This window comes from Cibotium barometz, chromosome 32 (genome assembly GCF_041138505.1).
Source record: "Cibotium barometz isolate CiBa-2024 chromosome 32, ASM4113850v1, whole genome shotgun sequence".
NCBI lineage: Eukaryota > Viridiplantae > Streptophyta > Polypodiopsida > Cyatheales > Cibotiaceae > Cibotium > Cibotium barometz.
In genome coordinates, this window is record NC_141077.1 from 31,565,461 (window position 1) to 31,593,261 (window position 27,801).

Consider the following 27,801-nt stretch of genomic DNA (forward strand, 5'->3'; position numbering starts at 1 on the left):
ATATTGTAATATATATATTTATAAACATACAACACATATGCAACATATATATTTATATATATATAAATATATACATGACATGTAAGCAATATATATATATATATATATATATATATAATTATCACAAGCAATTTTCACACATCACATGGTAGACTTGTCACACTCAACAACCTGAAGATTAAAAACTAAAAAAGCAAAAAAAAGCCTTTAAAAATCATGTAAAAATAGAAAACTAAAATCTAAAATAAAATTGAAAAACCAAACAGAATTCAAAAGAACACTTAATAAATAATAAATTTTACATATATCATATTTATATAAATAAATATAAAAATAACACACATGCAAATCTCAAGCACAAAAATAGACATAATTCCTAAGTCACAAACAACACTTGCTACATAAGAAATTATATTAGCAGAATGTCCTAACAAGAATGTGATTCATGTGCATCAAACTCAGCAAATAGTTGCACCACCTAACGACATGCCATTACTTACTTGTACTAAGGGGTTAATCATTTGATCAAAGACTGCCCATATCGCAGAAGTGGTTCTGTTTCCACTTCTAACCAGGCCACTATCAAGATCATAAATGTACAGCTTAGAAACATCACACCATTGAATGACTTGACACGAGCCCAAGCCCAACTAGGGGACAAAGGGAAGAATCCAATAGATGCCACCATTTCTAGAAATGGTAGGAGAAGGAGAGTGAAAAAAGTGGGTAAAGGTCACACCAGGGTCACAATTCAGGATGGATCTGAAGAAGATACTATCGACGCCGGATCCACCCAATCAAGGGAAGAGAGTGATCAAGCACCAAAATCAGACAAGCTTGCCCAGGAGGCACAAAGAGAAAGACTAGCAACCCCTAAGGGGATTAGTGAATACCCAATCAAGGGAAGAGAGTGATCAAGTGCCAAAATCAGACAAGCTTGCCCAGGAGGCGCAAAGAGAAAAACTAGCAACCCCTAAGGGGATTAGTGAATACCCAGATGTTGAAGAAGAGATAAGAAATCTTGAAGACACTAGGGCCTTAGCAAAAGAGTGGCAATGACTTCACAAAGCCAAATTATGGGCTAACCAGGCTAGGGATACAATGTATCCAAGAAACGAACCGATAAGGGAAAGGAAATTGGATGTGCCTACTCCAGTTCCAAAAGAGTCTGAAGTAGGATCTCAAGGAAACCTTACGTCAAGAATGTTTGAGGAGGTTGAGCAAGATATGTCCATTCATTCATTCCCTAGGGGTGGATATGAGACGTACACGTGGAAGGAACCCTCACCTGCTATAGAGTGCCAGAGACATAGGCAGTCTTGCAGGCTGTACTATCCACTTCCGTACAAATGCATTGGGACAATTTATACGCAGTTCACCAACATTGTGGGCAGACATAAAAGAATGGGTAGAGGACTAAAGCCAATGACCACTATAGAGGAGATCCAGTCACCTCTAGCAGAAAGAAACTTAAAACCTACAGGGGAAAGAACGCCTAGATTTGTCAAGAACCCACGAATGCCCAATGGTTGAGATACCTCGAAGCTACTAAGGTACTCGATGAGTTTTCTAAGAATTGGGGTAAGGAGTTGAGCAAGATATCCCTTGAAGGAAAACACAAGGAGGAAGTCACCCTTCAAGAACCGGAAACCCCTAAGCTTACAAAAGCTGGGCGCCAAAAACAAAACAAGGCTTTGGCGAAATCCGAGCGCAAGGCTAAGAAGGTGATGGCTCAAACAAAAAGAGAGGATGAGGATAAACTAGAGCTACTCTCAGTGCCAGACCATTTCAAGACATACACAATTAAGGAACGAAAAGTGGTCCAATTGACAACCAAAAGAGTTAAAGAAGATGGTTTATCCACATCATATACGATGGCCCAACTGAGGTCAAGGAAGTTGATATTGCAGAGCCATGAGAGAAAACCAAACCTGTTTATATCGCTAAGAACTTGACTCCAGCTGAGGAAAAGGAACTTGTTGGTCTCCTTAAGGAGTTTAAGGATTGTTTTGCCTGGAACTACAAAGAGATAAAGGGTGTACCACTTGAAGTGGTACAACACACAATCCCAATCATGGAAGGATCAAGGCTAACCAAGCAAAAACCATACCAGATGAATCCTAAATATGCAACAATTGTAAAGGAGAAAATTGATAAACTCATTGCTACTGCAGATTTTATCTATGAGATAGAACACACCGATTGGCTATCACCAATCATGATAGTGCCGAAGAAGAATGGGAAACTTAGGGTCTGTGTCAATCTCAAAAGGGTCAATGTAGCTACTAGGAAGGACCATTACCCACTCCCTTATATGGAACACATTTCGGAAAGATTAGTTGGTGAAGAAGCTTACAGCTTCTTAGATAGATTTTAAGGTTACAATTAGGTGTCTATAGCACCCGAAGACCAGCATAAAATGGCCTTCAATACAATGTGGGGGACTTTTGCTTACAAAGATATGCCTTTTGGTCTCACCAATGCCCTAGCAACCTTTCAACGATTGATGTGCACAGCCTTCAAAGACTACTTACAAAAGTGGTTGGAGGTATTCATTGATGATCTGTGTGCACACTCATGATGGTCAGACCATTTGGCTTACTTGAGAAAGGTGTTTGAGCGATGTCGATTGTATCGTATATCCTTAAACCCTTTGAAATGCTAATTTTGGGTCAAACATGGTGTGCATATTATCTCTAAGAACCATGTCTCCACAGATGAAAGAAGCAAAGTCAAATTGATCTTGGAACTGCCCTTGCCCACCACGAATTACAAAGGTGTACATAGGTTTATGGGCTACATTGGGTATTATTGTCGCTTCATAGTGTTTTATGCTGAAATTGCCAGACCATTATATAGGCTACTCATTGTCTTTGAATGGACTGAATAATTCTAAGAAGCATATGATAAATTAAAGCAAGCACTAGCCAGTGCACCAATTCTACGACCACCTAAATGGGATTTTATATTCCATGTACACACATTGATGCATCAAAATTCACCATAGGTACGTGGTGAGTTCAAATTGGACTATCTAGTCTGCTTCGCTAGTCGCCAATTGAATGATGCAGAGGTAAATTATACCACCATAGAACGAGAGGGTTTGGCTATGGTTTATGCTGTCAAGAAGTATCAACACTACCTATTGGCCAACAAATTTGTATTCTTTATGGACCATTAGGCTTTATTATACTTGGTGAATAAGCCTTGCACCACAGGAAGAATCACACACTAGTTGTTATTACTATTGGAATTTGATTTCACGGTCACGGTGAGAAAGGGAACATAGTATGTGTTGGCTGATCATATGTCAAGAATTCCAAATGGGAAACCGGACTGGTGTTAATGATGACCTCCCAGATGCTTGTTTGTTCAAACTAGACATGGTGCCTGAACGGAGTGAAGAAATATCAGATTATCTAGCTTATGGTTTTCTATAAGAGTGACCTTTGAACAAAGATAAAATGTGTCAGCTTATTAAGCTGGCTGCACCTTATCAATTGATTGCTAGTGAATTATACAAGCTTATTAAGCTGGTTGCACCTTATCAATTAATTGCTATTATACAAGCTTATTAAGCTGGTTGCACCTTATCAATTGATTGTTTGCTAGTAAATTATACAAGCTAGGTAAGGACAATGTCTGAAGGAGATGTGTGCGGGAAGACAAATTTGTCACAATATTAGATGAAGCACACTCAGGAATAGCTAGAGGACACTTCGTTGGGGAAATTACATCTTGCAAGGTGCTTCAAGCAGGACTATGGTGGCCTACGTTATTCGGGGATGCCATGGAGTTTGTAAAAAGATGCGAAGAGTGTCAACGATTTGCTATTCTGCAACAAAGAGACAGGATGCCACTTTTCCCTGTGATTGTAAGACAGCCTTTTGAGAAATGGAGAATTGATTTTGTTGGACTCATTAGTCCAGCTGCACATCCATCACAAGCCCGGTATGTGATCGTGGCCATAGACTATTTCACGAAATGGGTAAAGGCAAGAGCCTCTAAGCGAGTTGATGCACAAACAATGGCTAAGTTCTTATATGAATAAATCATTTCGAGATTCGGTTGCCCATTGGAATTAGTAGTCAGTGATCGCGGTTCACATTTCATTAATGAGGTGATTTATCACTTACTTGCTGGATTCCTTGTAGTCCACCGGAAGTCATCCCTTTATTATCCACATGCAAATGGTCAAGCGGAGAGTACAAATAAGATTTTGTGTACTATCTTGACAAAAACATTAGAAGCAAGTCATACGAATTAGGAACATAAGCTAACTGCAGCTCTATGGGCATATCAAACATTGTATAAGGTAACGACGGGATATACTCCCTTCCGTCTAGCTTATGGAATTGAGGCTGTAATGCCTATGGAGTACTTAGTTCCAAGCCTACAAATTGCGATGTAAGAACGATTAACTAGAATGCATTAGCCGAAAGGTTGGTTGACTTAGAGAAACTTGATGAAACCCAACTAATTGCATCACATGGTATTATGGCCAAAAAATTGCAAAGGAAGCGTTGGTTTGACAATAACCTGAAACAAAAAGAACTGAAAATGGGGGACTTCATCCTCATTCATGTATGGTGTCGGAAAGCACTAGAAAAAAGAAACTTAAGTATAGAGGATTAGGACCTTGTCCATACTACCCATGGGAAGATAGCTCTGTAATACCACAGCCCGGAGTAGATCTTAGAAGAATCCAAAGTCAAGGACAAGCTAGAGAAGGTAGGCCTAGGATGAATGGCAGAGTGTCTCCCCCATACCATCAATCTAGAATTGTGTGTAGAGTATCTAAATTCCTATGACAAGGCCACTAAGAGAGGGAATGTTACTAAAGCATATGGAACCACCGAACAAGTCCTACTCTCAGAGGAATTGATCCGGGAAGCCTTACAATTACCACCACCAATAAAGATCCACTCTCACAACTTCGAGAAGATGCCTTTGGATGTAATGATGAAGAAAAGCTCTTACAATTCCAATGGGGGTGAATATGAAAATATTAGGGATGAGGTGACAGACAAAGCTTGCAGAGCCATGTCTCTCATTATGCATGTAAAACCAGTCGACCGTTATAATAGGGTTCCTCTTAATAGAATTGCCAAGGTACATGAAGAAAAGGAAGATGATTAGGCCTGGTATATTCATAGGGAGATGGAAAACTACTTAAAGGCGCACCAGTCAAAGGTTTGCAATCCTTACTCACTTACCAAGGTGCTAAATCATGTAGCACAACTCCCTATTCCTCTAGATCAAGTGTACAAAGAACAGGAACATCAAGCACTATGAGTAGAACCACTTGCACTCACCTCTAGAGAGTTGCAAAAGAAGGGCATGCATTATTAAAAGACACAAAGGAAATCATGAAGGAGCTCAAGAAGAGTAGAAAAAAGAAAACCGACATGAAGATGCGGGGCATTATACCTGGTGTCGCCGGAGGAGTCGCAATGCTTAGCAGAACTGGCCCAAGAAATAGCTTCCTATCAGGCAGTGGTGGAGCAAAAGGAAGCCAAGGGCTTAAGTTTATCAAAAACTCCAGTAAGCACAACAGTGGAAATACATCAACAAACCCCCCCTCCTAGCCTAGCACAGATCATTTTCAGAAACCTCTCCCTACTTCAAAATCCCATTATATCATATCTGAATGGATCAGTTGAGTTTGGTACAAAGAAAGCCACATGAAAAGAGGTGTTGCAAGAGGAACGGCAACAAAGACATGAAGAGGTAACCTCAACACCGATAGAAGTCCCTGGAGAAAGATTGGGAGCAGACAAGCAAAAGAGAAGTGAAGAAGCAGCCAGCCCAAGCAAACACCAAAGGCCGGATGATACAGAAAGCATCCTACCATCTTCCTTCTTACATAATTATGAGCTCTTCCTCAAAACGAGACTTTGGAAGGCCTCGACAATTTATTACAATTACCACAATAGGAATCAGAAGGCACAACTGCTGCAACAAGTGCCTCCATTTGGGAACAAGAACAGAAGGTGTGGCGTTGCCACCTACTGACAACTCACATGCTTCAAGAGAGAAATGCAACATTGTGGAGATAGGTCCAAGAAGCCACAAACCAACAAAAGCAACACATAGAGATGTAATCTTAAAAAGCTTGAAGGTTGCCGAAGAGCAAGAAGCAAGATACCAGGTACTAGAGAGCAATAATCTAATCCTCAGCCAGACAATAGTGCAAAGAAATAAAGAAAATATAGAACTAAAGGCGCAAGTGGAGCAAGCCAAAGAATAGATTTAAAAAGAAGTTACACACATTAGAGAATAGGCCACCATCCATGCTCAAAAGCTTCAAGAGGTACAAAATACATGAAAGATTCCTGCCCCCTCCGTGCAACGAATTCGGGGATGCTAGCAGCGAAAGTAGCGCTTCTTGCATGGGCCAGGATTCTTCACTCGGGGCCTCGCCACCACGGATATTCGGTCAAGAGACTAATCCCTTGGTTCTTCAAAAACCAAACCCGAAAAAGCTTCCCCCTACTCGAAAGCACGGGCGAGTCCATCGGGATATTTGTACTCTAACGTAGTCAGGGTCATTACTGATGACCAAACTGATCCGACCGAACCTGTGAGTTACTTGGTCAGATCAAGGAAGAAACTTGCACTTGGATCATAGAAACCAACGCTTTTTTCCCCATCGAGAGGCACAGCCGTTGATTCTTTTTCCATAGAACAATTACTATCCGGGATTTACTTCATCTATCGTACTATAACAGAATTGAGTCTTATTTTACGGATCCATCAGTCTAGCCAGTCCCATGGGTTAGCCAACCGCCCAACCACTGTAGTGATGGGATCCAATTAGGAATTTGGTTAGGTTTTGTCCCGGGTACCAGGGAAAAGAGTTCCCAGCCCCCCTAGCTAGATAGTCATGCAAATTTAACGCCAGTCACACCACTTACACACCCAATATGAAATTCCCTTTTTCACAAATTCAGCTATCTTTAAAACAATCATTTAATGAAACCATAGTGTCATTGATCATAATCCTCAAAATCTCTGATTGAATCCTTGTTTCCAATCATTCCTTCATCGGTGTATCTATGGCATCATTGGCAACCAGAACGCTCACCACCTGTCCACTCAGGGGCCTTTTCGATAGTTCCTAGCTCATAGTAACCGGTAATATATTCACTTATAAAAATCAAGATGGAATCTCCGTTGAAGATCAGCAAGATCAACCACCAACAGATCCATATAAAAAGAGCCATGGACTCATCCGTTGAGGACCAGCAAGGTCAATCAACCAGATCCATGCCCGGTTTCAAAAAACAACTCTTACTCCTTGTTCCAATATCTTCCCCGATGCACGTGTGGGTGTCTTCGGCGACCCAGAGCCCGAGCACCGTATGGTCAACACCCTCTAGGATCCTTCGCAGGTCACCTAGCACTTCACTCATAGGCCACTTCCTTGGTCCCTCATCCACCGTATCAGAAGCTCACCATTTGAATCGAACCGAGGCTGATCAAGACCTCGACCGACCTTGCTACGCGAGACGTCCTCCAATGACTCTCCATCAGCTGTTGCAACTTTATCAGCTAGGTCTCCACAACCTCATTCACAAGACGGTCAAAATGCTTCCCCAACATTTTTGACATAAAACAGTCATTTAAAAACAGGTCATAAATACAGTTCCTATAATGAACTCTCGTCTTTCACATTGTTCCACATCCGTCCACATTACTAAATCCATATCCAATTCATATGTATACCCATTCTCATCCAATCACATCATTTTCCATCCCATCACATCTTTCCTCATTTATTCTCATCACATCTCATCCACTCACATCAACCCATATTCACATCCCATCACACCTCATTCATTTCACATCTATCTCAATTTACATCACATCACATCTCATCTCATTCATTCTTATCCCAATTCACATCACATCACATCTCATTCATTCACTCACATCGACATCACATCCTTTCACATACACATCCACATCCATTCTTCCACATACACATCCGCATCCATTCTTCCACATACACATCCGCATCCATTCTTCCACATACACAACCACATTCATTCTTCCACATCCATTCTTCCACATACACATCCACATCCATTCTTCCACATACACATCCACATTCATTCTCATTACATCACATCTTATCACATCCTATCACATCCCCTATAGATCTTATCACATCCATTCACATTCTGTCACATCCCATACACCTCTTATCACATCCATTCACATTCTATCACATCTTATCACATCTATTTTCATTCTATCGCATCTCGTTTACATCTTATCACATCCCCTATACATCTTCTCACATCCATTCACATTCTATCACATCCCATACACCACTTATCACATCCATTCACATTCTATCACATCCCATGCACATCTTATCACATCCATTTTCATTCTATCGCATCTCGTTTACATCTTATCACATCCCATACACATCTTATCGCATCCTATTTTCACCTTATCTCATCAATTTACATGCTATTCCCATTTAATAGCTTTTTCGAGGTTGACCCCGATAATGGAACTTTTTCTAAATTTTTACCAATTGCTTGGCCTAATTAAAGGTTCTTTTTCTCGACGACTATTTCCATATTCATTCTCAATTTCTCAAATGAATTATATTCAATATTCCTCTTTTTAATAAAAGGATTCATGGGATTTATAGAAATCAATTCTACCCATATTTCCACTTTTGATAAATAATCATAAATTGAATTATACTAAAAATTCCTCTTCTTCTCATTTAGTTTATTCGATCTCAAATACCATGGGAATTCCTCTTTTTACATTTAATTAATTGCATTCCAATGTCATGGGTATTTCTCTTTTATCATCAAATATTTCTCATAAAGTAACTTCATCTAAAATAAAATACCCATTAATTCAATATGCTAGGAATTTCTCTTGGAGAGATTACACAAGTGGATAAGAGCAAAACAAAAGCCTAATTGAGACTAGTGAGAATTATGGATGCTTTGTTGCCACGTAAAGGCTGCTTGGTTGCCACGTAAAGGCTGCTTATTGTCTTTTCAAAAAATTCATCAATATTTTTAGGTTCCATGTGGATATGTACAGTTATGGGAGATGGTAAGGGCAGACCTTACACCATTTGTTTTGATATTCCTCAATTGGAGGATTAGAAAACTTGGTTTGATTGGGCATTTAGAAAGCCTCGAGACATTGTCCAACGTATATCAAATCAAGTGTACCATATGATGGTGGAAGATAAACGTTGGATCATTGAGAAGGCTAATAGGGTATGGAAAATCAAGAAAATTAGGGCCTAGTGGAAGGAAGTAATCTTACATGGCTGGTGGTCTAAGATTCCATATCAAGGGAAGGTATTCCTATGGCACATGCTAGTTGGAGGCCTACCATTAGAGGACCAGTTGCAAAAGCGGCGGATTGCTTATGGTAATTGTATGTTTTGTACTACATGCTTGGAAACATGCTCGCATATTTTCATTTCATGTCCGGTGTGGCAAAGAAGGTGTGGGATTTCCTTTCTCGCGTATGGAAAGGTTAAATACTGGATTTTGAATGGTTCGGATAACCCAGAACATTCATTTTTTTTTTCATTTTTTCAAGTGGACAAGTTTGTGGTATATCTAGTTAACTAGCAATGTCTTCATATTTGATGCAAAAGTGGGTATTACAGCTCACATAGGTTGTATAAAAGGGCTACTATTGTGGCAAGTCTCTTTCTTGCGGTGAGCTCATTTGGTGGAGAATGACATGGCTATATATTGGACGAGGGTACTCCGAGCTACACTTGTGGTTCGGAGTAATTAGTGAGCTATTACATCACATGGTAGCTATGTGGCCATTTGTAAAGTAATTTTTGGTAATATATCTTCTATAAAAAAGAGAGAATGATGTGCGTGAATGGCATAATAGCAACTAGTATCCTGGAAATCATGAAATGCTACTTTGGTTATTTATTCAGAAAAATAATCAAATAATCTCAAACCTTAGAAATGAGCATCTCCATATTAAAAAATAACACTTTTTTTTTACAAAATGACGATTATATTATATTATAAAGCCAAGGAAGAAAAGTTCAACCATTGCATATTGCTTTTGACCGAAGAAGCATGACTTCTACATGAAAACTCATGTGCCCAAACTAGTAGATTCTAACTCTTTGGCATAAGGCTCTGAATATACTATACTAGTTCCAAATCCTGTCTCATATTCACTTGATTGAGTGTGTGTATTAATTAAATATGGGTTAGGGCCAACATTTACAAGATTCTTTCTCTCTCTCATTGACTCTTGCATTCTCTCTCTCATCAGGAGGTGGAGTCGGAGGAACACTATATATGTCGTTGTACTGTCTACTATGAGATCCGAGGGAGGTGCCAGTGCCTAAAGGCTTTGGACCATTGCGTTGGATCATGGACTTTGAGGACCAAAGGTGCTTAGGGCTCTTCATACTTGAGCTTAGATGCCACAAAGAGAGCCTATCGACGAGGGACAGGAGGGCAGTGGGACTAGAGCCGCCGCCTCCTAGACAAAGAGCCCTCACAGATTTTTTTAGAGCCAGCATTGTAACCCCACCAGCCTCTACTCCCCCATCTAAAGGCCTACCTGGCAGCCCACCCTCCAGAGGAGTCACCCTGGATAGAGCCATTGCCATCTGTAGAGCGAGATGCCCATGACCACGAGGATCATGTCCACGACTCCCTCACCATCGGCAGATTCGAGCCATCATTGCCCCCCCACCGCGGAGGAGTTTACCGCGACAATTCAATAGTTCAGCTTTCAGCTCTTAGCTCTCTTAGGATATTACTATTTTCATTCTTTCTTTTAGATTTGTTATGATGAGACATCATCATCATCAGTTGTACCTTGTTTTGGTCTCATGGGCCATTTCAGCCTTTAGGAGACTTTAATATATCTTTCTCTCTCTCTCTCTCTCTCTCTCTCTCACTCTCATGTAGGCTAAAAGGAGACAATGCTCTTTGGCATGCCCTAAGAGATGGCATCCATTGCTTTGCCTGCTACCCCGATTGCAATCCATGGTGAGAGAGAAAGAGCCATGTGCCTTGTCATGCTTTTAACACACAGAGATCTCTCCTCTTTTTGATTGTGTCATCTTAATTGCAAGTAGAGCAAGGGATTAAGGATCATTGACAAGGTTTGCAAGCATAAAGAGAGAGAGAAAAGGAGAGAGAGAAGCATTCTACTATGTATCTATGAGAGAGAGAGAGAGAGAGAGAGAGAGAGGGAGGGGGGGAGTAGGCTTTCCTTTTGAGATGAGCAACCCTAGTTGTCAAAATTGACAAGAACTCGTAGTTCTAGTATCCGTGTATTTTTTGACTAGTAATTCTAGTGTATTTTTTATGGGCATTTTGAAAATTTACCAGTATTTTATGGCCAATTTACCCAAAACGGGTAAAACAAGCGCCACAAAGTAACCTTTGTGAGGGGATGCAACAAGGCAAAGATTAACATAACAAAATCATTAAAGTTTTTTTTTTGAGCGGGTTCAAAAGTAAAAGGCCAAAAACCTTCAAACCTTGTATTCAACTGATGCCAAATCCACAAAATGTTTATTTTATTTTTTGTACGAAATCAGTATATTACCCAAAAAATAGTTAACTCTCTAGAAATATAGACCAAAAAATCAAAACCCAGTTTATTTAAGGCTGGATACAGACCGCCTTGGGGTGGAACAATACTGCCTAACATGTGGGTAGCCAAAAAGTGCCTTGTGCACTCTTGAATGGGCGTACCCCATTACACACTAACTGCCCATGCCTGTGTTTATTAAAAAACTGACTACCCATGCATGGGCACCCCCTTTACACACCGCCCAACATGACCTCGTACATCTCTACCATCCATAAAAATCTGCATATACATGCACACATTGAAGGTATGGTAAATCTATTTCTTTGGCAGAGTTTTTCATAAAAACCTGCATATACATGCACACATTGAAGGTATGGTAAATCTATTTCTTTGGCAACATTTTCCATATGCCAATAACTTGGTCGAGCTCCTCCTGGGCTTTCTACTGCACACGAGGGTTGCGAACCAGCTTGTTGGCCATAGCCCATTCGACAGAAATAGCTGTTGTATCCATCCCTACAGTAATCATGTCCTGGAAAACAACGTAGAAAAATGGTTGCACATTCCTAACACATTAAATCCACTTCCCCAAAGTAGGCGAATGATGTGAGTGTCTATGAGATCCTGCTGCTTCTGTAGTGTAAGGAGGGCATCAACAAAGTGCTGCTTAGCTTCACCACTTGTCTCGCTAGCAATGGTGTGTTCCTGCATGATCAACTTTGTCAGGTTGTCACGTCGCGTGCCATGCTTCAAGAATTCCTCCTTTTGTAGGGGGAACATCCACCTGATCCACGGTATAAACTTAGGCATCTTGATAGACGCACCAAGCTTCATCCCCTGTGCTATAATTTCCTTGAACTCAATACCTTGTGGATCAACATTGCCTTCACCATCTACAAATCTCTTACCAAATGCAATACGTGTGATGTTGTTGAAAGCCGCGGCAAACAAATATCTCTTCACCATGATGGTCTTTGCTTTAGCACCTAGACACACAACCCCAACCTATTCAATGTATACCCACATCAAGCAAATTGATTGGTTACTATCCTTTCTAGGTATGGTAGCTTTGAGAAATCTATTTCTTCAACCCAATCTGGTGCTCAACACATACGATAACAGTCCTTGCATGATAAATGATTATAAATACAAGCGCAAGAATGAATTGGTAATCAATTATCACTTACCCACATAGTAACATGCAGGCACCGCGCAACTTACAAATTGCTCCCAAACTTCATCAATACCCTGCAAAAGCAATTTCCATCCATACAAATAGAGAGTGGGGACTTGAACCCCATCACCACAGTTATTGTGGCTACACCATGCTCTCTTCAAGAGGAGGGGAGGGGATGAACTAGATTTATCTTACCCCCTCCCCTCCTCCCATCTACAAAAAAAATGAGAATCAGTAGGCATATGAGATTTAAAAACCAAATAAACATCCTTTAAAAAAAATCTGCAAAAGTCATAACATAAAAGCACTATTGAGATAACAAAATATGATGTCTTTGTGATATACAAAATACCAACTTTGTGTCCAAAGTCATAACCTCCAAGCACTATTTCATCTCCTACTCACTATTGTCACTCTCATTAGCCGAGTCATGATCACCAAATACAATTCTCACATTTGTCCTCTCTCTCTCTCTCTCTCTCTCTCTCTCTCTCTCTTTAAACATTACTCTAGCAAGATTGTTTCTCCTTTCTATGCCCGCAACTTGGGATGAATCAGGCGGTGTTGTTTTGGATGATTATGCCCTCTGCACAACCGCTGAGGTCTCGGTCTGCACCAAGGTTGTAACCTCAACAAGACCCACTTACAGCCCATTATGAATGATTGGATCCAAAGCCAATGCATCATTGTTTACTTTATCCACCTCCGCTTGTGTCTCTCGAACCCAACCCTCATCAAATGAATCTCCATACACAATGCACATGTTATGAAGGACCAAACAAGTGCTAACCATCTGCGGCACATTCTGCAATAACATGTCACATCTCTTCAATAAAATACAAAAGCGGGCTTTCAGCATTCCAAAAGCCCTCTCCACAAGCATCCGTGAACTTGACTGAATGTAGTTCCAAAAAGTACCGCTCAGGGGATAATCCATCTTTACTTCCTTTGAATGGCATCCAAAACCTTGCAAGGTAAGCACAATCACCAAGTAAACAATAATTACCTAAGCTGTTTGATTCACACATCTGTCTTAGATCACTTCTTTGGAATACATTCCAATCATGCATAAAACCTGCCCAACCAATGTCATAATCCCAAACCAAGTAGTTAGAAGTAACGGTCATCTACAAAATTATAGAATGAAACCCCTTCCGATTAAATTAGTCCTCATGGTGCACATGAGGGGAAATAATTGAAACATGGCTACCATCCACTGTACCAATGATAAACGGAATACCATGTATTGCCTCAAATCCTTCAGCCCATGATACGCATCCTATAAGAAGAAGGTCATTTAATGTACAGGTCATGAAGACCTGATGTGGAGATTGCATCACAGAACTCCATAATGATCTTTTGGCATGAAGACGTGGAAACCCCATACAAATCTGCTATTACTTGTAAGTTTGATCCGGTAGCTAGATGGTGCAAAGCTACACATACACGCTTCTCCACAACACTGATTGCCTTTCGATAATTAGTGTTAGAGCATTGCAAGTGAGGAGCAAGCCATGCAGTCAAGAAGTGAAATGTTTCCTTGCTTAGGCGGAGCCTACTCTTGAACATTCTGTCTGAGTAGCTTCCAAGCAAACCATGCTCCATAAAAGTTTGGGGTCTAGGATATCCCCAACATGACCGTCGCTCATGTCTCCTTCTAGCAATCCGAGCCTGCTGTGCAGGCCAAAACTTGAGCCATGCATTGACTCAGCATGGATACATGTTGCATGCATAAGTTGTCCTCATCATAATATGAATCCATCATCTTAATCATTGCAATCAAAGAAATGATGATTGCAATGAGACAAAGTACGAGAATTAACTCATCTTCCATCCCCTGCAATACATGGAAGAATGGCTAAATTCCTATGATTACATAACATTAGTGTATTTACATGTTAAAACTTGAAATTAGCTGAAAAAATGAAGTGTTTCATTACATGATGGCAAATTTCAATTACAGTAAACATGTTAAAACACCATAATTTGCAGAGAGAGAACAAAGTGAAATCACTCCTTTTTAAAACTTTTCACTATATCCAAAAGGCCAGTCTCACAGGCTGAAGTAAGTTGGCCTAGCATTTGCAACTTTTGGGCTTCTGTTGCCTCTTGCGATCCACAAGAGGGTCCTTGTGTTGATCTGCCATGACTTTGGCCATGCTAGCCATGTCGACAAGGGAATCCTCAATCTTTTGATCTTTTCGTGGTTGTACATTGGGCACATTGCTCTTTGGCACTTCTTTTTTGATAGAGGATTGTGTACCCTCTCCTTCATCTACTTCTGCAATTGGGCCATCGGTGTTCCCACCCACAGCTGAAGCATGGGTGTAGCTAACCATGTTTGCCCGATTATGCATGTACTCATCAATGATATCAAACCATTGACATGTTACCTTACGATCATTTCCAGAGATCAAATTATGGGCCTTGTCCTTCTTGTAGTCTGCATAAACACTACCCCATTTCTTTCTGCAACTTTCAAAGTCTTTGTCACACTCTGGGAATATCCCTGCAAGTTGAGTGGCAACTTTAGACCATAGATCAACCCCTTGCTTTGGAGTTTTTCCAAACTCATCGTGCATTCGAATGTGAATGAGCTGAACACCCCATGCATCCTTCCAAACCTCCCTCTTCTGTGTTTGTTCATCTACATTGGCCTGTGGTGTTGAGGCCTTCCTACCTCTCTTGGTCATGGGGGCTTTGTTGGAAACTTCAACCTCCTGCACCTCTGCATTATCTGATTGTTGGACTCTACGTTTTACTGGTAGCTTTTTAACCTTTTCTAGGGTAGAAACCCCATCCACATCACTTATCCCTTCTGGAGGCAAAGATGAGATCTCTATCTCTGCTTGTGAGGGTTGTGGACTTTGATGCACAGACTGGTAGCCGATTGGGTTGGGCCGTTTGTATGGCGTAAACGCAGACGGTGAACCACCGAAAGTGGACAAAGGAAAAGTCCCTGCTGGAACAAGTGGGGGACATGCAAATGTTGAGGATGAGGATGCGGGCAGTGTCAAACTATTGGTTGGAGTGACTGGCATGGAAAGTAAGATGCCTGAGAATATTGGGAGTATAAGGGCATGTACTCGTTATCTTGCGAGTTATGGGAATTCATTGGGGGATTACTAAAATAATAAAGGGGTCAATTAGATACTAATCAAAGCACTCAATGATGATTAAAAATAATCAAAGAAGATGCAAATCAAAACATGTAGATGATACAGGTACTTTACACACCGTCGGTTGCCCACAAACGCGTGACGCTGGGCCAATCAAATAGCCCGCCATGCAACCCTGCCTTATACAGATAATACAGAACAAAGATGATACAAAACATGCAGAACAAAGAGTTACGGAATACCGCATTCATTGGTCCAATCTACACGAAGGGAGGAATACATAACATGCAGAAAATACATAATATACGTGGTTATACATAACATGAAGAATTCTTATGAAGTGCTTAATAAGGAAAGGCTATTACCTACCACCATCCATAAAGATAAAAAACCAAAAAATCAGACATCTTGTCATTCCATTGGGATTCAAAACAAGATGCGGCCAAGGTGGTGATCTACACCAAATGTCAAGTAATTTAAACTCCTAGTAGTAACCCATGATTTTAATTTGATTCAAATGCAGATATATACAAGCAAATACAACCCTTTACATTAAAATCAATATGTATTTGTAACATGCGCCATGCATTCATGCCTTACACACTATTCCAGACGCCATGCCTTACACACTGTTCCAGACGCCATGCATTCATGCAACAGAGTATACAAGCGCAGAGTACACGCATAGTACATGCAGAGTATACGCATAGTATATGCATGCAGAGACTACGCAGAGTACATGCAGATATATATACATGCAGATATATATACGCAGAGTATACACAACATGCATCAAAATATGCATCACAACAAAGTATATATACATGCAATAACTATGTGCAGAGTACACACAACATGAAGTGACGAGTACACAACATGCATCAAAATAAAAAAACATGCAGATACATACACGCAGAGATTGAGGATCAAGAAAGTGAAAAATACGCAGAGCATACCAAGATGCTTTTCGCTCTGCAAATCGATTTTGGAGTAGTATATACACGTAGAGGGCCGGCGGTGTATATATATGCAGAGTACACGCAGATATATATACATGCAGAGTATACAAAAACGAGTATACAACATACATCAAAAAAGCAATAACATGCATAGAGTTTGAGGAGCAAGAAAGTGAGAAAAACGCAAAGCATACTTGGATGATTTTCACTCTTGAAATCGATTGTGGAGGGCTAAAAAAAATGCAGAACCAAGAACGCAATGTGCTGGAAAAAACGCAGAACCAAGAACCTCGATTTATTGTTGCAGAATGACGGGAAAGATCGACGCATGGTCCACCAACTGCAACGCGATTGGATGGAGGTAGGTGCGCCCATGTTTGGGCAGCCAAGCTCGGCTACCCAGGCTCTGGCAAAACAGGGGCAGGAGGTGAAGGCCACAGTGTGACCGACGAACACCCTAGCGGTGTGTAAGGCACCAATGCATGGCGCCGCACCCCATTGGTCCAGTGCCACGGCCTTTAGGCGGTGTGTAAAGAGCCTAAATGATGCGACATAGTTTTATAGTCTTACGTTTCTAACTCATTACAGTTCAGTAAGAAAGGTGCAATAGCGGGTCGAAACTCGACATGGCTGTATGCTGCGCCTGCCTTAGTTTGGCAGCAGCACAACTCCACAAGATTAGCAGCTCATCATATAGCACCAGGTGAAATCTCTTTACTCATGGTTTGCAGCCTTGTGAATCGATGCAAACTTAGGTTAATTGCCTGACTGTTCATGTTTTGATCATCAGCTGTTGGAAAAGTGGATTTAGGCTAGAAAGAAAGCGAGGAAGGTTTTTTAACGTCACAGGTACATGATGTCTTACCATTGGCATGACCTTGTGAGCTTGATTTGAACTCTGATTGAAGGGGTTAAGTGGTGGAGTTGCCCATCCGCATCACCGCAGCTATCTAAAGAGCCTCAAAGAGAATGTAGGTCTAGGGGGCCATCTAAAAAGCTAACATCATTCTTGCAAGTGTTTCAGCGCTTTCTTCCACAAATGAAAATTGGGGCATAGTTGGCCTCCACTATGTTAATTTCAATGAAGATCTAGGTGTAGCACCTTGGTGGTGCCCCTCCTCAACCCCATCTCCAAGGCTGGGGATAAACTAGTGTGTGGCTTCTAGCGCTAAATAATCACAAGGCATGGCTGGCCTCCCAAGCTTAGCATCCTGGTGGTGCCACCTCTTCAACCCCATAGGTGATGAAACTAGTGTGCGGCTTGTTCTGAGCAAACAACAAGCCAATCCTCTATGTAATTGTCGTGCCGTAGGACATGTGCTATGGGACATTCCTAGAGGTTGTGACATTCGGATTCCCATTACGTACTACAATGCCGATAATTGGCCAGCCGCCAGCTAGGATCCTATGGCTAGGCTTCAATGCATGGTCAACCATAGAAAGAGAATGACCTTGCAAAGTTGGAAGCTGCTCTAATGGAGTTTCCAAAACACAACAAGGATTTGGGGTGACATGCTGTTTCTCATCTGGTGAGACTATTGGAGTTGTGGCTGTGTTGCCATGATTTGGACTTGGACACTGTAATTATGTTGAAGTGTAAGTAAGGGTAGTTGAGGTGATGAAGGCCAGCAGAGGTCGTCCAGCACCACTTCCACGGCCAGGGGCATGTTTGTAGAGCTCTTGTGCCTATGTGCTAGGGTTTGAGAGTAGAGGGAGCAACTGAATTCAAACACACAGCACACACAATAGCCCTAAAAGTACTCAATTGTATTATGCATAGGAAAATGTGTTACAACTGAATTTCAAGTACAAAAAGGTGACTGTGAACGTTGACCACAAGTCACAGCCCAATGCTTGCTGAAGTTTTCCCTTGGCCAGCCCTTGTGCCGAAGGGTTGCTCTGTAGGCTCTAACGCTGAGAAAATGCGGATGAGAATGATGAATTCCCGACGTATGTATATATATCACCCTAATGTGCTGGTCGGCCTGTACATATGCTGTTGTCTTGTCCTACTGGCTGACTGCTCCATCCAATGGCCAACTGCCATGTGGTATGTGTGCTAGCTAATTTGTTGCTTGTAAGCCTATGCATGCTGCCCTAAGGTGAGGTGTGTCATGTTTTCCCCCACTTGCATTGCAACTATCCCCAGCTGCACGGTGTCCATAGAAAGTGTGTGTCTATAGAAGGAAAAGATCCAAGCAAAGGTCATCCAAGGCACCCAAGGTCCTAAACGTTGTGATACCACTTTGCGCCTAGTGCGAAGACTCACATTCCATCCACGCTCCATCAACACAAAAACTTGCAAAGGGATATGTGGATGACCAACTTTCGCCCGATCCAACACTATTTGTCCAATCATCCAGCTGGACAAACGGCTGCTTTCAAAACGTCATCCATGAATGCATCGGCTCAAATGGACCACAATACTTGCTTGCACCAACTCAGCAACGCACGCTAGTGGAAGGAGGCATAAACAAGACTCCTTAGAAGAGCTGCACCAAATTTGTATCGCAAGTACTGTGCGGCACTTGTATGTCTAGACCACCATCACCTTGTGGAACATTCTCCAAGTAGTTCCTCTGATACACTGAAGCAAAAACGCGGTCTGTTGGTATAGTCTCCAAGAAATTTGTGCACCGTGAAGGTTCTTGGGTGCAAAGGATAATCTTGAGGCTGTGCTTAGTCCGGTGTACTTATTTGGATGAGAAAATTTAAATTTTTGTCATTGACACAAGGATGGAGCCCGAAGATGTTGTAGAAGAAGAGGATGGTACATGAGAAGTAAATGTAGTTGGTGCAATTTTGTCCTCAATTCTCATGTAGCAGTTTGATGAGGAGTATTTTCCTAGGAGCTCTCACCATTGCTGACTGGTCAATTGGAAGCAATGCGACTCCTGTTAACAAATTAAGACATAGGAGATGTCACGTGCACGGTGACATGACAGAACAAGACAACTACTGGGCACCAAACATGAAGATAATCATCTCATAGGCAAGATGCCCAAGCTAGGCCTGGCAGTTCATCAAGGACAGATCTGGATATGTTTGGACAGGTCTCAAGCAGTTGGGCAAGTTGGGTAGTGTAGTACTACTAGGGCTATGAATGTGTCAACAGAGATAGATAACATTGGAAGGAAGACTTGCACAAACACATTTCATACATTAGCAACTTACTCTAATTTGTAGTAACATTCACAAATATTGTTTGTACAATAAATGTAAGATGATTCCCCCAAAAGGTGATTGATCTGCTGATCTTAGCCTAAGTTATAGAGGATGCCCCCTATCTTTATGCAAACGCTGGCTGCAGACGCTTTTCATTCCTCTTCCAATTGCGTGTGGACCTCTTGTTCAAGAGGTAGGGTGCAGAATACTTTGATGATTAAGATGGGGGGCTGAAGCGCCTATTTATTGTGAGGGCAGCGGAAAGATGTAGACGAATGCTGAAGCTCCAAGAGAGAGATGAGAGAAAGCAACAAAATGCTAATGCACTAATCCTCAAGAAAAGATGGATACAACTAGCCTATAGGCGAGGAGTGGACTTCGTAGGTAGAGGGCTGAAGGTGCTCACCAAATGATCAAGAAACGATGATAAGAAGTGAGGGAGAGGGCAACGTATATATACACCCCCTATGAGCTGGCTGACTGCCTCCTAGATGCTACACGACCTGAAAAATAGGCATAAATGCCATAAAATAGGGTGGGCAACCCACATCAAAGGCCCATAAAAATAGGAAAAAAAAAGGGAAAATGGGGGGTGCCTGAGCATGGAAAGGGCCCCCATAGACACCAAAATAGCCACCAACAGGAGATGATATATGCTAACACCCCCTCTCCGGTCTCGGGGGCAGCCCAAGACCCAAGGAGCTTCCATGAACGCCAGTAGCTAACTGAGAGAATCCTTTGGTGAATAAGTCTACAGCGTTGTCCTGGGTAGGACAATATTCAAGGATAATCTCCAAGATCCGCTCCTGCACAAAGTGGTACTGGATCTCTATATGCTTGGTCCGCGCAAGAAATACTAGAATCTTAGCGATAGCTAAGCAACTCTGGTTGTCCTCTTGCGTTAATTGGGGTATATTGTGCTTCTCGGCCCCACTAAACCCTTACCTCATTGCGTAGGGCTGAAATCTCTCACCTCGTCCTTGATCACTTGATGTTTTTCATGGATTCACAACTCACTAATTTGCTTCTTAGCATGAAGGCATCCATGGACATGCAGAGGGCTATATCTGCTCGTCTCTACAGGATTGAGTCGGCACCTCGATCACCTAGTATTCTGGAACTCAAATCTACAAGGGCCTGTGCTTTGGAGCAAGTGTTGGACGAATACGAGGACGGAGTGGCAAAACTTTTTGGAGGAGGATTTTTCACTAGTTTGGATGTAGGCAAGGATGTACTCTGAATGAGCTTCACTCCCAGTCCAACAATCATCATTCTACACCTCCGTGTAGTCAGTAGGAGAGACACCGTTCGCGTCACTGACGGTCTCATTCGTAGAGTCCCTCTCCACAGAATTCTCCAAACAGTTCCCGCTCGCTTGCATCGGCTCGATGTCAGGGGACTACCGGTTTGCTGAGTTCTTCCTCCATGCCTCATGAGGAACGAGCTCAATTATTGAAACCTCCCAAGTTCAACAGGAAGATGGACGGAGAAGTCGCCACCAATTGGACTGCCATGTTGGTAGTAGCAAGTGGTTCAGTTGTTTTTCAGCTTCATTTGGTGTGTATAGCTTTGACGGGTGCCGCTTTCCTGTGGTGGGAAGACCACCTTAGGCACCACTCCATGACTTGCTGGGGTGACTGCTGCAAGGCGGACTTGAAGCAATTCATTCCCTTACATTACCAGCATGAATTGAAGAAACACTGGGATCGTTTATGTAGAAACATGGCGAATCAATAACCAACTCTTGCGCTCATTTTTGGAGGCTTTTGTTCATGCTCCCAAGGATTGTCCAGCGGTCAGAGTAGGTTGAGCGATTTGTGGATGGCTTGAAATCGTCTTTGCACATAGATGTTCGTGCACATCGGCCCCGTGATCTTTCAGATGCGGTTCATCTTGCTACAGCCCTTGAGACGCGGGAGAGTTCCAAGTCAAGGACTCAACGATAGGGGTAGCAGAGAGGCAAAGGTAAGGGTAGCTAGTCTAAGGCCAAGGAGGATAAGGACAAGGCAAGTGGAGAAGCCTCGATGACTCGCCTCACCCTTGAAGAGTATCGCGCCAAGATGATTGCTGCACAGTGCTTTTATTGTGATTCCACCTAGCATTTTGGAAGGGACTGTCCGAAGAACACGAGGAAGTAGAATGGTAAGGGCAAGGAGAAGGCTAGTCTGTCCACAATAGCAGTATTTACGACCCCATGCGGGTGTGATCTACCACAAGGAGAAGCGGTTGACTTTCTAGGATGCTTACGACCGCTCCTTAGATGTGATTGGGGAGTCCTTACTGTCTCACACAGGCCTTGTTGCAGTTATATCCATCCTTCAGATAGAACGGGTGGTGCGCAAGGGTGCTCATACATGTATTGTATATGTCCGGGCTATTCAGCCAGAGGACTTGGAGGATTTGGTTGCACGGAGTCAGTGTCCACTGCTATACAAGGGTAGGCCATCGAGCTTTCGCATCATGTGCACGACGTGCGTATCATTTTTGTGCTTACTCACCTCTGGTCTCTAGTAGCTAGGATGGAGTTGGGTGGCTCTGGCCTCAAGGATCAGATAGGGGAGATGGTGTCCTCCAGCTTGGAGGTGCTGCTTTTTGTATTTCTTCATATTTCAGTGGCAATACCACTTCCCCCCACCTATAGATACCTGCATAGTGACATATGGAGTCAAGAGTATGCATACTCTAGGGCTCGTACAGAGTGGGTCAACATGGAGGCCAGGATATGTGCCCATCTATAGTGTGGCTTTGCCCCAGGACCGACAATGACTACTCTCCATTGAAATCCACACCCAAGACTTCTTGAGCGGAGGGCGATTCCGCTTCCCCCACGGGTCTTAGCTATGCGGATTGTCTCATGGAACGTCCAGGGGTTTGGGGGCCTACAATGCTTCCAGAGGCGTGGAGTCCTTACAGAGGAGCTCCACAGAGCAGTAGTTGGTGGACCCATTGACATTCTCTTCTTACAGGTTCACCACCTTTCAGAGGGACGAACCCGCCACTGCGGGAAGATCTTGTAGGGTAGGAATCACACCTTCTGGTACCTAGGCCCTTATGCAAGGATCTTCTAGAGCTAAGCAAACAAAACGCAACAAATTTATGAGAGTGGAACCTTTTCCTCCAGTGGGCTTTTATGGGAGCATAGTGCCTCCGATTGGTTAAGATGATAGATCTCCATACCTTTTGGTTTGAGATCTCTGTTTGTATGATTTTATATTACTTAATAGAAGTCTCTTTTTTGAAAAAAAGAAAAAGAAAAAAGAAAAGCATCCATTTGCTTGAAACTCATGTTTAGTGCAATTGGGGGCCTACACAGCAGAGTTCTCATCGTGGGGCCACCTGGTTGAAACTCTTGTGCACAAGGAGTCGTCTTTCACGTTGGCGTTGAAGGAAGCTTGTCAAAGAAGATGCACATGGTGAAGAAAATTTCCTTATCAAGAAACGCTTAGCTCTAATTCTAAATGTAAGGGCCCAATAAAGCGAACCCAAACCCTAGGAACAACATGCAACGCCAAAACCTTGAAACCCTCGGAAAACTAGCCCTCATGCAAAAACGTGAGCAGTAAGAAGATGAGAGCCCTCATGCAAAACCTTGAAACCCTTGGAAAACTAGCCCTCACAAGGTAGACGAGAACCATAGCAAGGACTACTTTGTTTAACCACTCAACCATTATATATATCAGTTACCTTGGGCACCTAAATGACCACACACTATACTCACTCGCCTCTTGTGTCCGTGATGGTACCCCCATGCTCTACCTTTGCAAGGCCTACTTTGTTTAACCACCCAACCATTATATATAACAGTTATCTTGGGCATCTAACCGGCCGCACACCATACTCACTTGCCTCTTGTGTCCATGATGGTACCCCCATGCTACACATTACTAGGTCTACCGTTAGCCACGAACCTTGCTTGCTGCTACCAGTGTCAACACTCATTACCAAAGTGGTGATGTGTCATTGTATGCCACAAATGAGTTGCATCTTTACCAGCATGTACACTTTGCTAGTGTGTATTTGTAGGCTTCGTAACAAAAATCTTGAGAGGAGAATAGAAAACAGAAATGGCAACTTGAGAGAAACAGCATTTCCATATTTTTGGCTAGGAAATGGCCGTTTCTTGTTACTATGACACATGCACACATACACAGAGAAAACACAAGGAAAGCAGTTAACAGTTAATGGGCTCACGAGCCCAATCATAATACATGCCGGACTGCTCTTGACCAGCCCAGTGAATGAGAGCTAGGATGGGTGAACGCACCTAAAGACCATTCGCCACCTTGCAGTGGCTGACCACTGGTTGCATCCCTTACAACACCTGGTAACTGCCAGGGGTTCTACAGTCATACACATGCGTCATGGGCTACACTACATTAAGACCCACGCATTGTGCTCCACACTCAATTATGTGCACACCCATTGATAGACCCAGGCGCTGTTTATAAGCTATCTTTTATGAGATTATAAACTAAAACTCCTGCAAACCCATGTGCACTTTGCATGGACCATATGAGTATTAACCATAGCCCTTAGCCAAGGATGTAACTCTGGCCAGTTGAGAAGTTTGGTTCATGTTACGCTACACAACAAGGCTAACCTAGTACTAACCACTAATGTATCCTTGTTTTATGTTTGTGCTCTTTGGTATCTGTATGATAACAAAAATTGTGTGTTGTGTTTTTGTTACAGATGAACGTGAACTTACAAAAGCTATGTTCATGCTGGGCCGCAAGGGTAAACGAGTACCACCACTAGCTATAGCTGTAGCTTTAGGGTGTGATTGTATGTCCTCAACAAACTATGACAGGAGCAGCATCCTTGTCCATTGAGGATTTGGGCTTATTTTACTTTTTTGAACATTCGACCACCATTGGCAAGGGTAAGGTTAAGTTCAGCTTTTATGTGGAGCTGTACTTTGTGCAAGGCTAGCCGCACAACAGCTTTGATCTCAGTATTGAAGAACGGAGGATTTTCCAAGAGAAGGCAACATTCTTGTGTAGAAATCATAACTTATCACCCATCTGATGACCTCTTTGTGGAAGGTGCACTGAGTTGCCTAGACAGGACTGATAGAAACACACCTCCAACCACCTATGCCTCTCTCTTGCGCTCTTTTGGAATCACAAGGGCTCTTTCTGATGGCAGACAAGTACATCACTACATTGTGAAACATGGACACCAGGAAAACACATACTTGGGCAACTTGCTTGTACAGATGTATGCAAGATGCACGGATCTTGAGAGTGCACATTTCTGCTTTGATAGAATGCAGGATTGGAATGTTTTCACATGGAACTTTTTGATTGGAGCTTATGATGGACTTGGGCATTATGAGGTGGTTCTGCTTCTTTTTGAGCAAATGCAAGTGGAGAATATCATTCCTGACAAGGTCACCTTTGTCTACATTCTGTCTGGATATGCTAGCAGCCAGGCAGCATTGATACAAGGAAAACGGCTACACACTCGCATCCTCTGTATGGGACTTAACTTGAATTTCATTGTGGCAACTGCACTTGTGAACATGTATGGAAAGTGTGATGACATAGAGCTTGCATGGAGCACTTTTGAGAGCATGCCAGAACGAGATCTGGTATCTTGGAATGCCTTGATTGCAGCCTACGCACAGCAAGGGCAAGATAAGGAGGCTTTTCACACATTTGAACAACTCCATCAGGAAGCTTTTCTTCCCGACAAGGTCACTTTTGTCAATGTACTTTGTGCTTTTGCGAAGCCTACAGCACTTATTTATGGCAAGCGGATCCATGCTTCCTTACAATGTGAGGAGTTAGAGAGGAACGTTGTTGTAGCTACTGCTCTTGCCAACATGTACGGCAAGTGCAGTAGCCTAAAACAGGCACGGCAACTTTTTGACCAAATGCCTGTACGTAATGTGGTGACATGGAATGCTATGATTGCAGTGTATGCCCAACATGAGCATGGCAAGGAGGCATTGCAACTTTTCCACCAGATGAAGCAGGAAGTAGTGGCAACAAACAAGGTCACTTTTGTCAGTGTTCTTGATGCTTGTGCCAGTGAGGGGTCCCTAGATGAAGGCCGGATAATGCACACCTTGATGACAAAGTACGCATTTGACTCAGATGTTGTAGTGGGGACTGCGATTGTTAACATGTACAACAAATGTCGCAGCTTAGAAGATGGGAAAAGGGCATTTGACCTGTTACCGGAGCGCAATATTATTTCTTGGAATGTAATGATGACAGGCTTTGTCCACCATGGCCATGGCAAGGAGGCACTTCAACTTTTTGATCAAATGCAACAGGAAAAGGTAATGCTGGACGAGTTGACGGCATTGGCAGTTCTATCTGCCTGTGCATTCGAGGCATTGTTGGCCAGAGGCAAAGGCATGCATTCCCATGTTCTACAAAATGGATTTGAGTTGGATGTCGTTATGGCAAATGCCATCCTGAACATGTACGGGAAATGTGGATGTGTGGATGATGCACAAAAGATGTTTGACAAGATGCAGCAGAGAAGCTTGGTCTCGTGGAACTCTATGATTGCATTACATGCCCAACATGGTAATGGGAAGGAGGTCCTTAAACTCTTCTTTGCAATGCAATGGCAGGGAATGGTTCCAAATGAGACGACTTTGTCGAATATTCTGTGTGTGTGTAGCCATGCGGGGCTTGTGAATGAGTGTGTTTGTTTCTGGATTTCCATGATTCGAGACCACAACATTTTACCTACGGTGGATCATTTTGACTGCATAGTTGACATGTTGGGTAGAGCAGGACAATTGGATGCAGCAGAGTGTTTGATTAACAGGATGCCCGTCCAACCTAGTACTCTCTCATGGACGACATTACTTGGCGCTTGCAGAAGCTCAGCTGATGTAGTAAGAGGACAATTCGCTGCAAAATCTAGTGTTGAGCTGGATACAAGTGATGAGGTAACCTATATTACATTGTCTAACATCTATGCTGCTTCTGGCGTGAAGGATGACACTCTGAAGCTCATAGACTGTTTAGTGACTGAGGATTTGAAGATGTCGCACTTAACTTAAGTCACTTGAGATATCCAATTGTGTAAGCGAAAGGGCTGGCATTTTTTGAGGAGTTGAATAAGAAAGGTAATCCTATTGCTGAGGTGAAGGGGCGCATGCATGCTCATGATTTCTTCTTATCCTTAACAACAAAAACGGAGCTAGTCAGGAGACAATCTTTTGGCCAAGCTGCCTCCTATCTTGAAGGAGGCTTCCAATCAAATTACCGCCTACTCCCTCATAAATAACGAGGCATCTCATGCTTTTTGAGACAATGAAAAACACAAGACTTTGCACAATTCATCACCTTGTCATGGAGACTTTTTATTGTCACTACCATTGTGTATGTCGTGTGCCTACTTTCACACATGCACACTTACACACATTTCTAAATTCCTATGACACATCTGCCGTAAACCACAAAGCTCCATGTAACCATGGACTATCATCAAATTGTAAAGATTTGTGATAGATAGATTGGACTAGTCATCAATAGAGGATTTGCATTGGCTAGGGAATCTATATCCCATAGATCGGGAGTGGGGGGCATTTGGCTCTTTGGAGGTCTCTTGGAGAGGACTCCTCAGGTGTGTGACGCTAGCCTATATCATGGGTTTGGAGGGTGCTCACACCATGGGGATGTCCACCTCTCCACGTGTCTCAAGGAATCTCATACATGTTGAGTGCTGGGGTTCTCTGGTGGGTTGTTGCCTCAATAGTCTTGTCTTTGTGGTGTCTCAACTCCAGTAGACGTAGTCCCAAGCATCTCTAATCTCTGTAATGCATCACCCA

The 27,801-nt window shown here is 42.5% G+C and overlaps 1 protein-coding gene and 1 pseudogene across 2 annotated transcripts; one reads left to right on the forward strand and one right to left on the reverse strand.

Moving 5' to 3' along the window:
* Positions 1-11,845: 11,845 nt before the first annotated feature.
* On the reverse strand, positions 11,846-12,549 carry LOC147620089 (cytochrome P450 98A2-like; annotated as a pseudogene).
* Positions 12,550-17,415: 4,866 nt separating this feature from the next.
* LOC147620090 (pentatricopeptide repeat-containing protein At3g57430, chloroplastic-like) lies at positions 17,416-27,310 on the forward strand. 2 transcript variants are annotated; one of them, XM_086772262.1, is made up of 3 exons: positions 17,416-17,541; positions 17,629-17,687; positions 24,696-27,310. In XM_086772262.1, the coding sequence occupies exon 3, from the start codon at positions 24,907-24,909 to the stop codon at positions 27,028-27,030; it is 2,124 nt and encodes a 707-aa protein (XP_086628388.1). In that variant the 5' UTR covers positions 17,416-17,541; positions 17,629-17,687; positions 24,696-24,906; the 3' UTR covers positions 27,031-27,310. The 2 variants fall into 2 exon arrangements, with proteins under 2 accessions (XP_086628388.1, XP_086628389.1); XM_086772263.1 differs by lacking the exon at positions 17,629-17,687.
* The last annotated feature ends 491 nt before the right edge of the window (positions 27,311-27,801 follow it).

Coding starts and splice junctions, on each gene's coding strand:
- LOC147620090 (XM_086772262.1), top strand. CDS start 24,907: ATGTGGAGCTGTACTTTGTGCAAGGCTAGCCGCACAACAGCTTTGATC.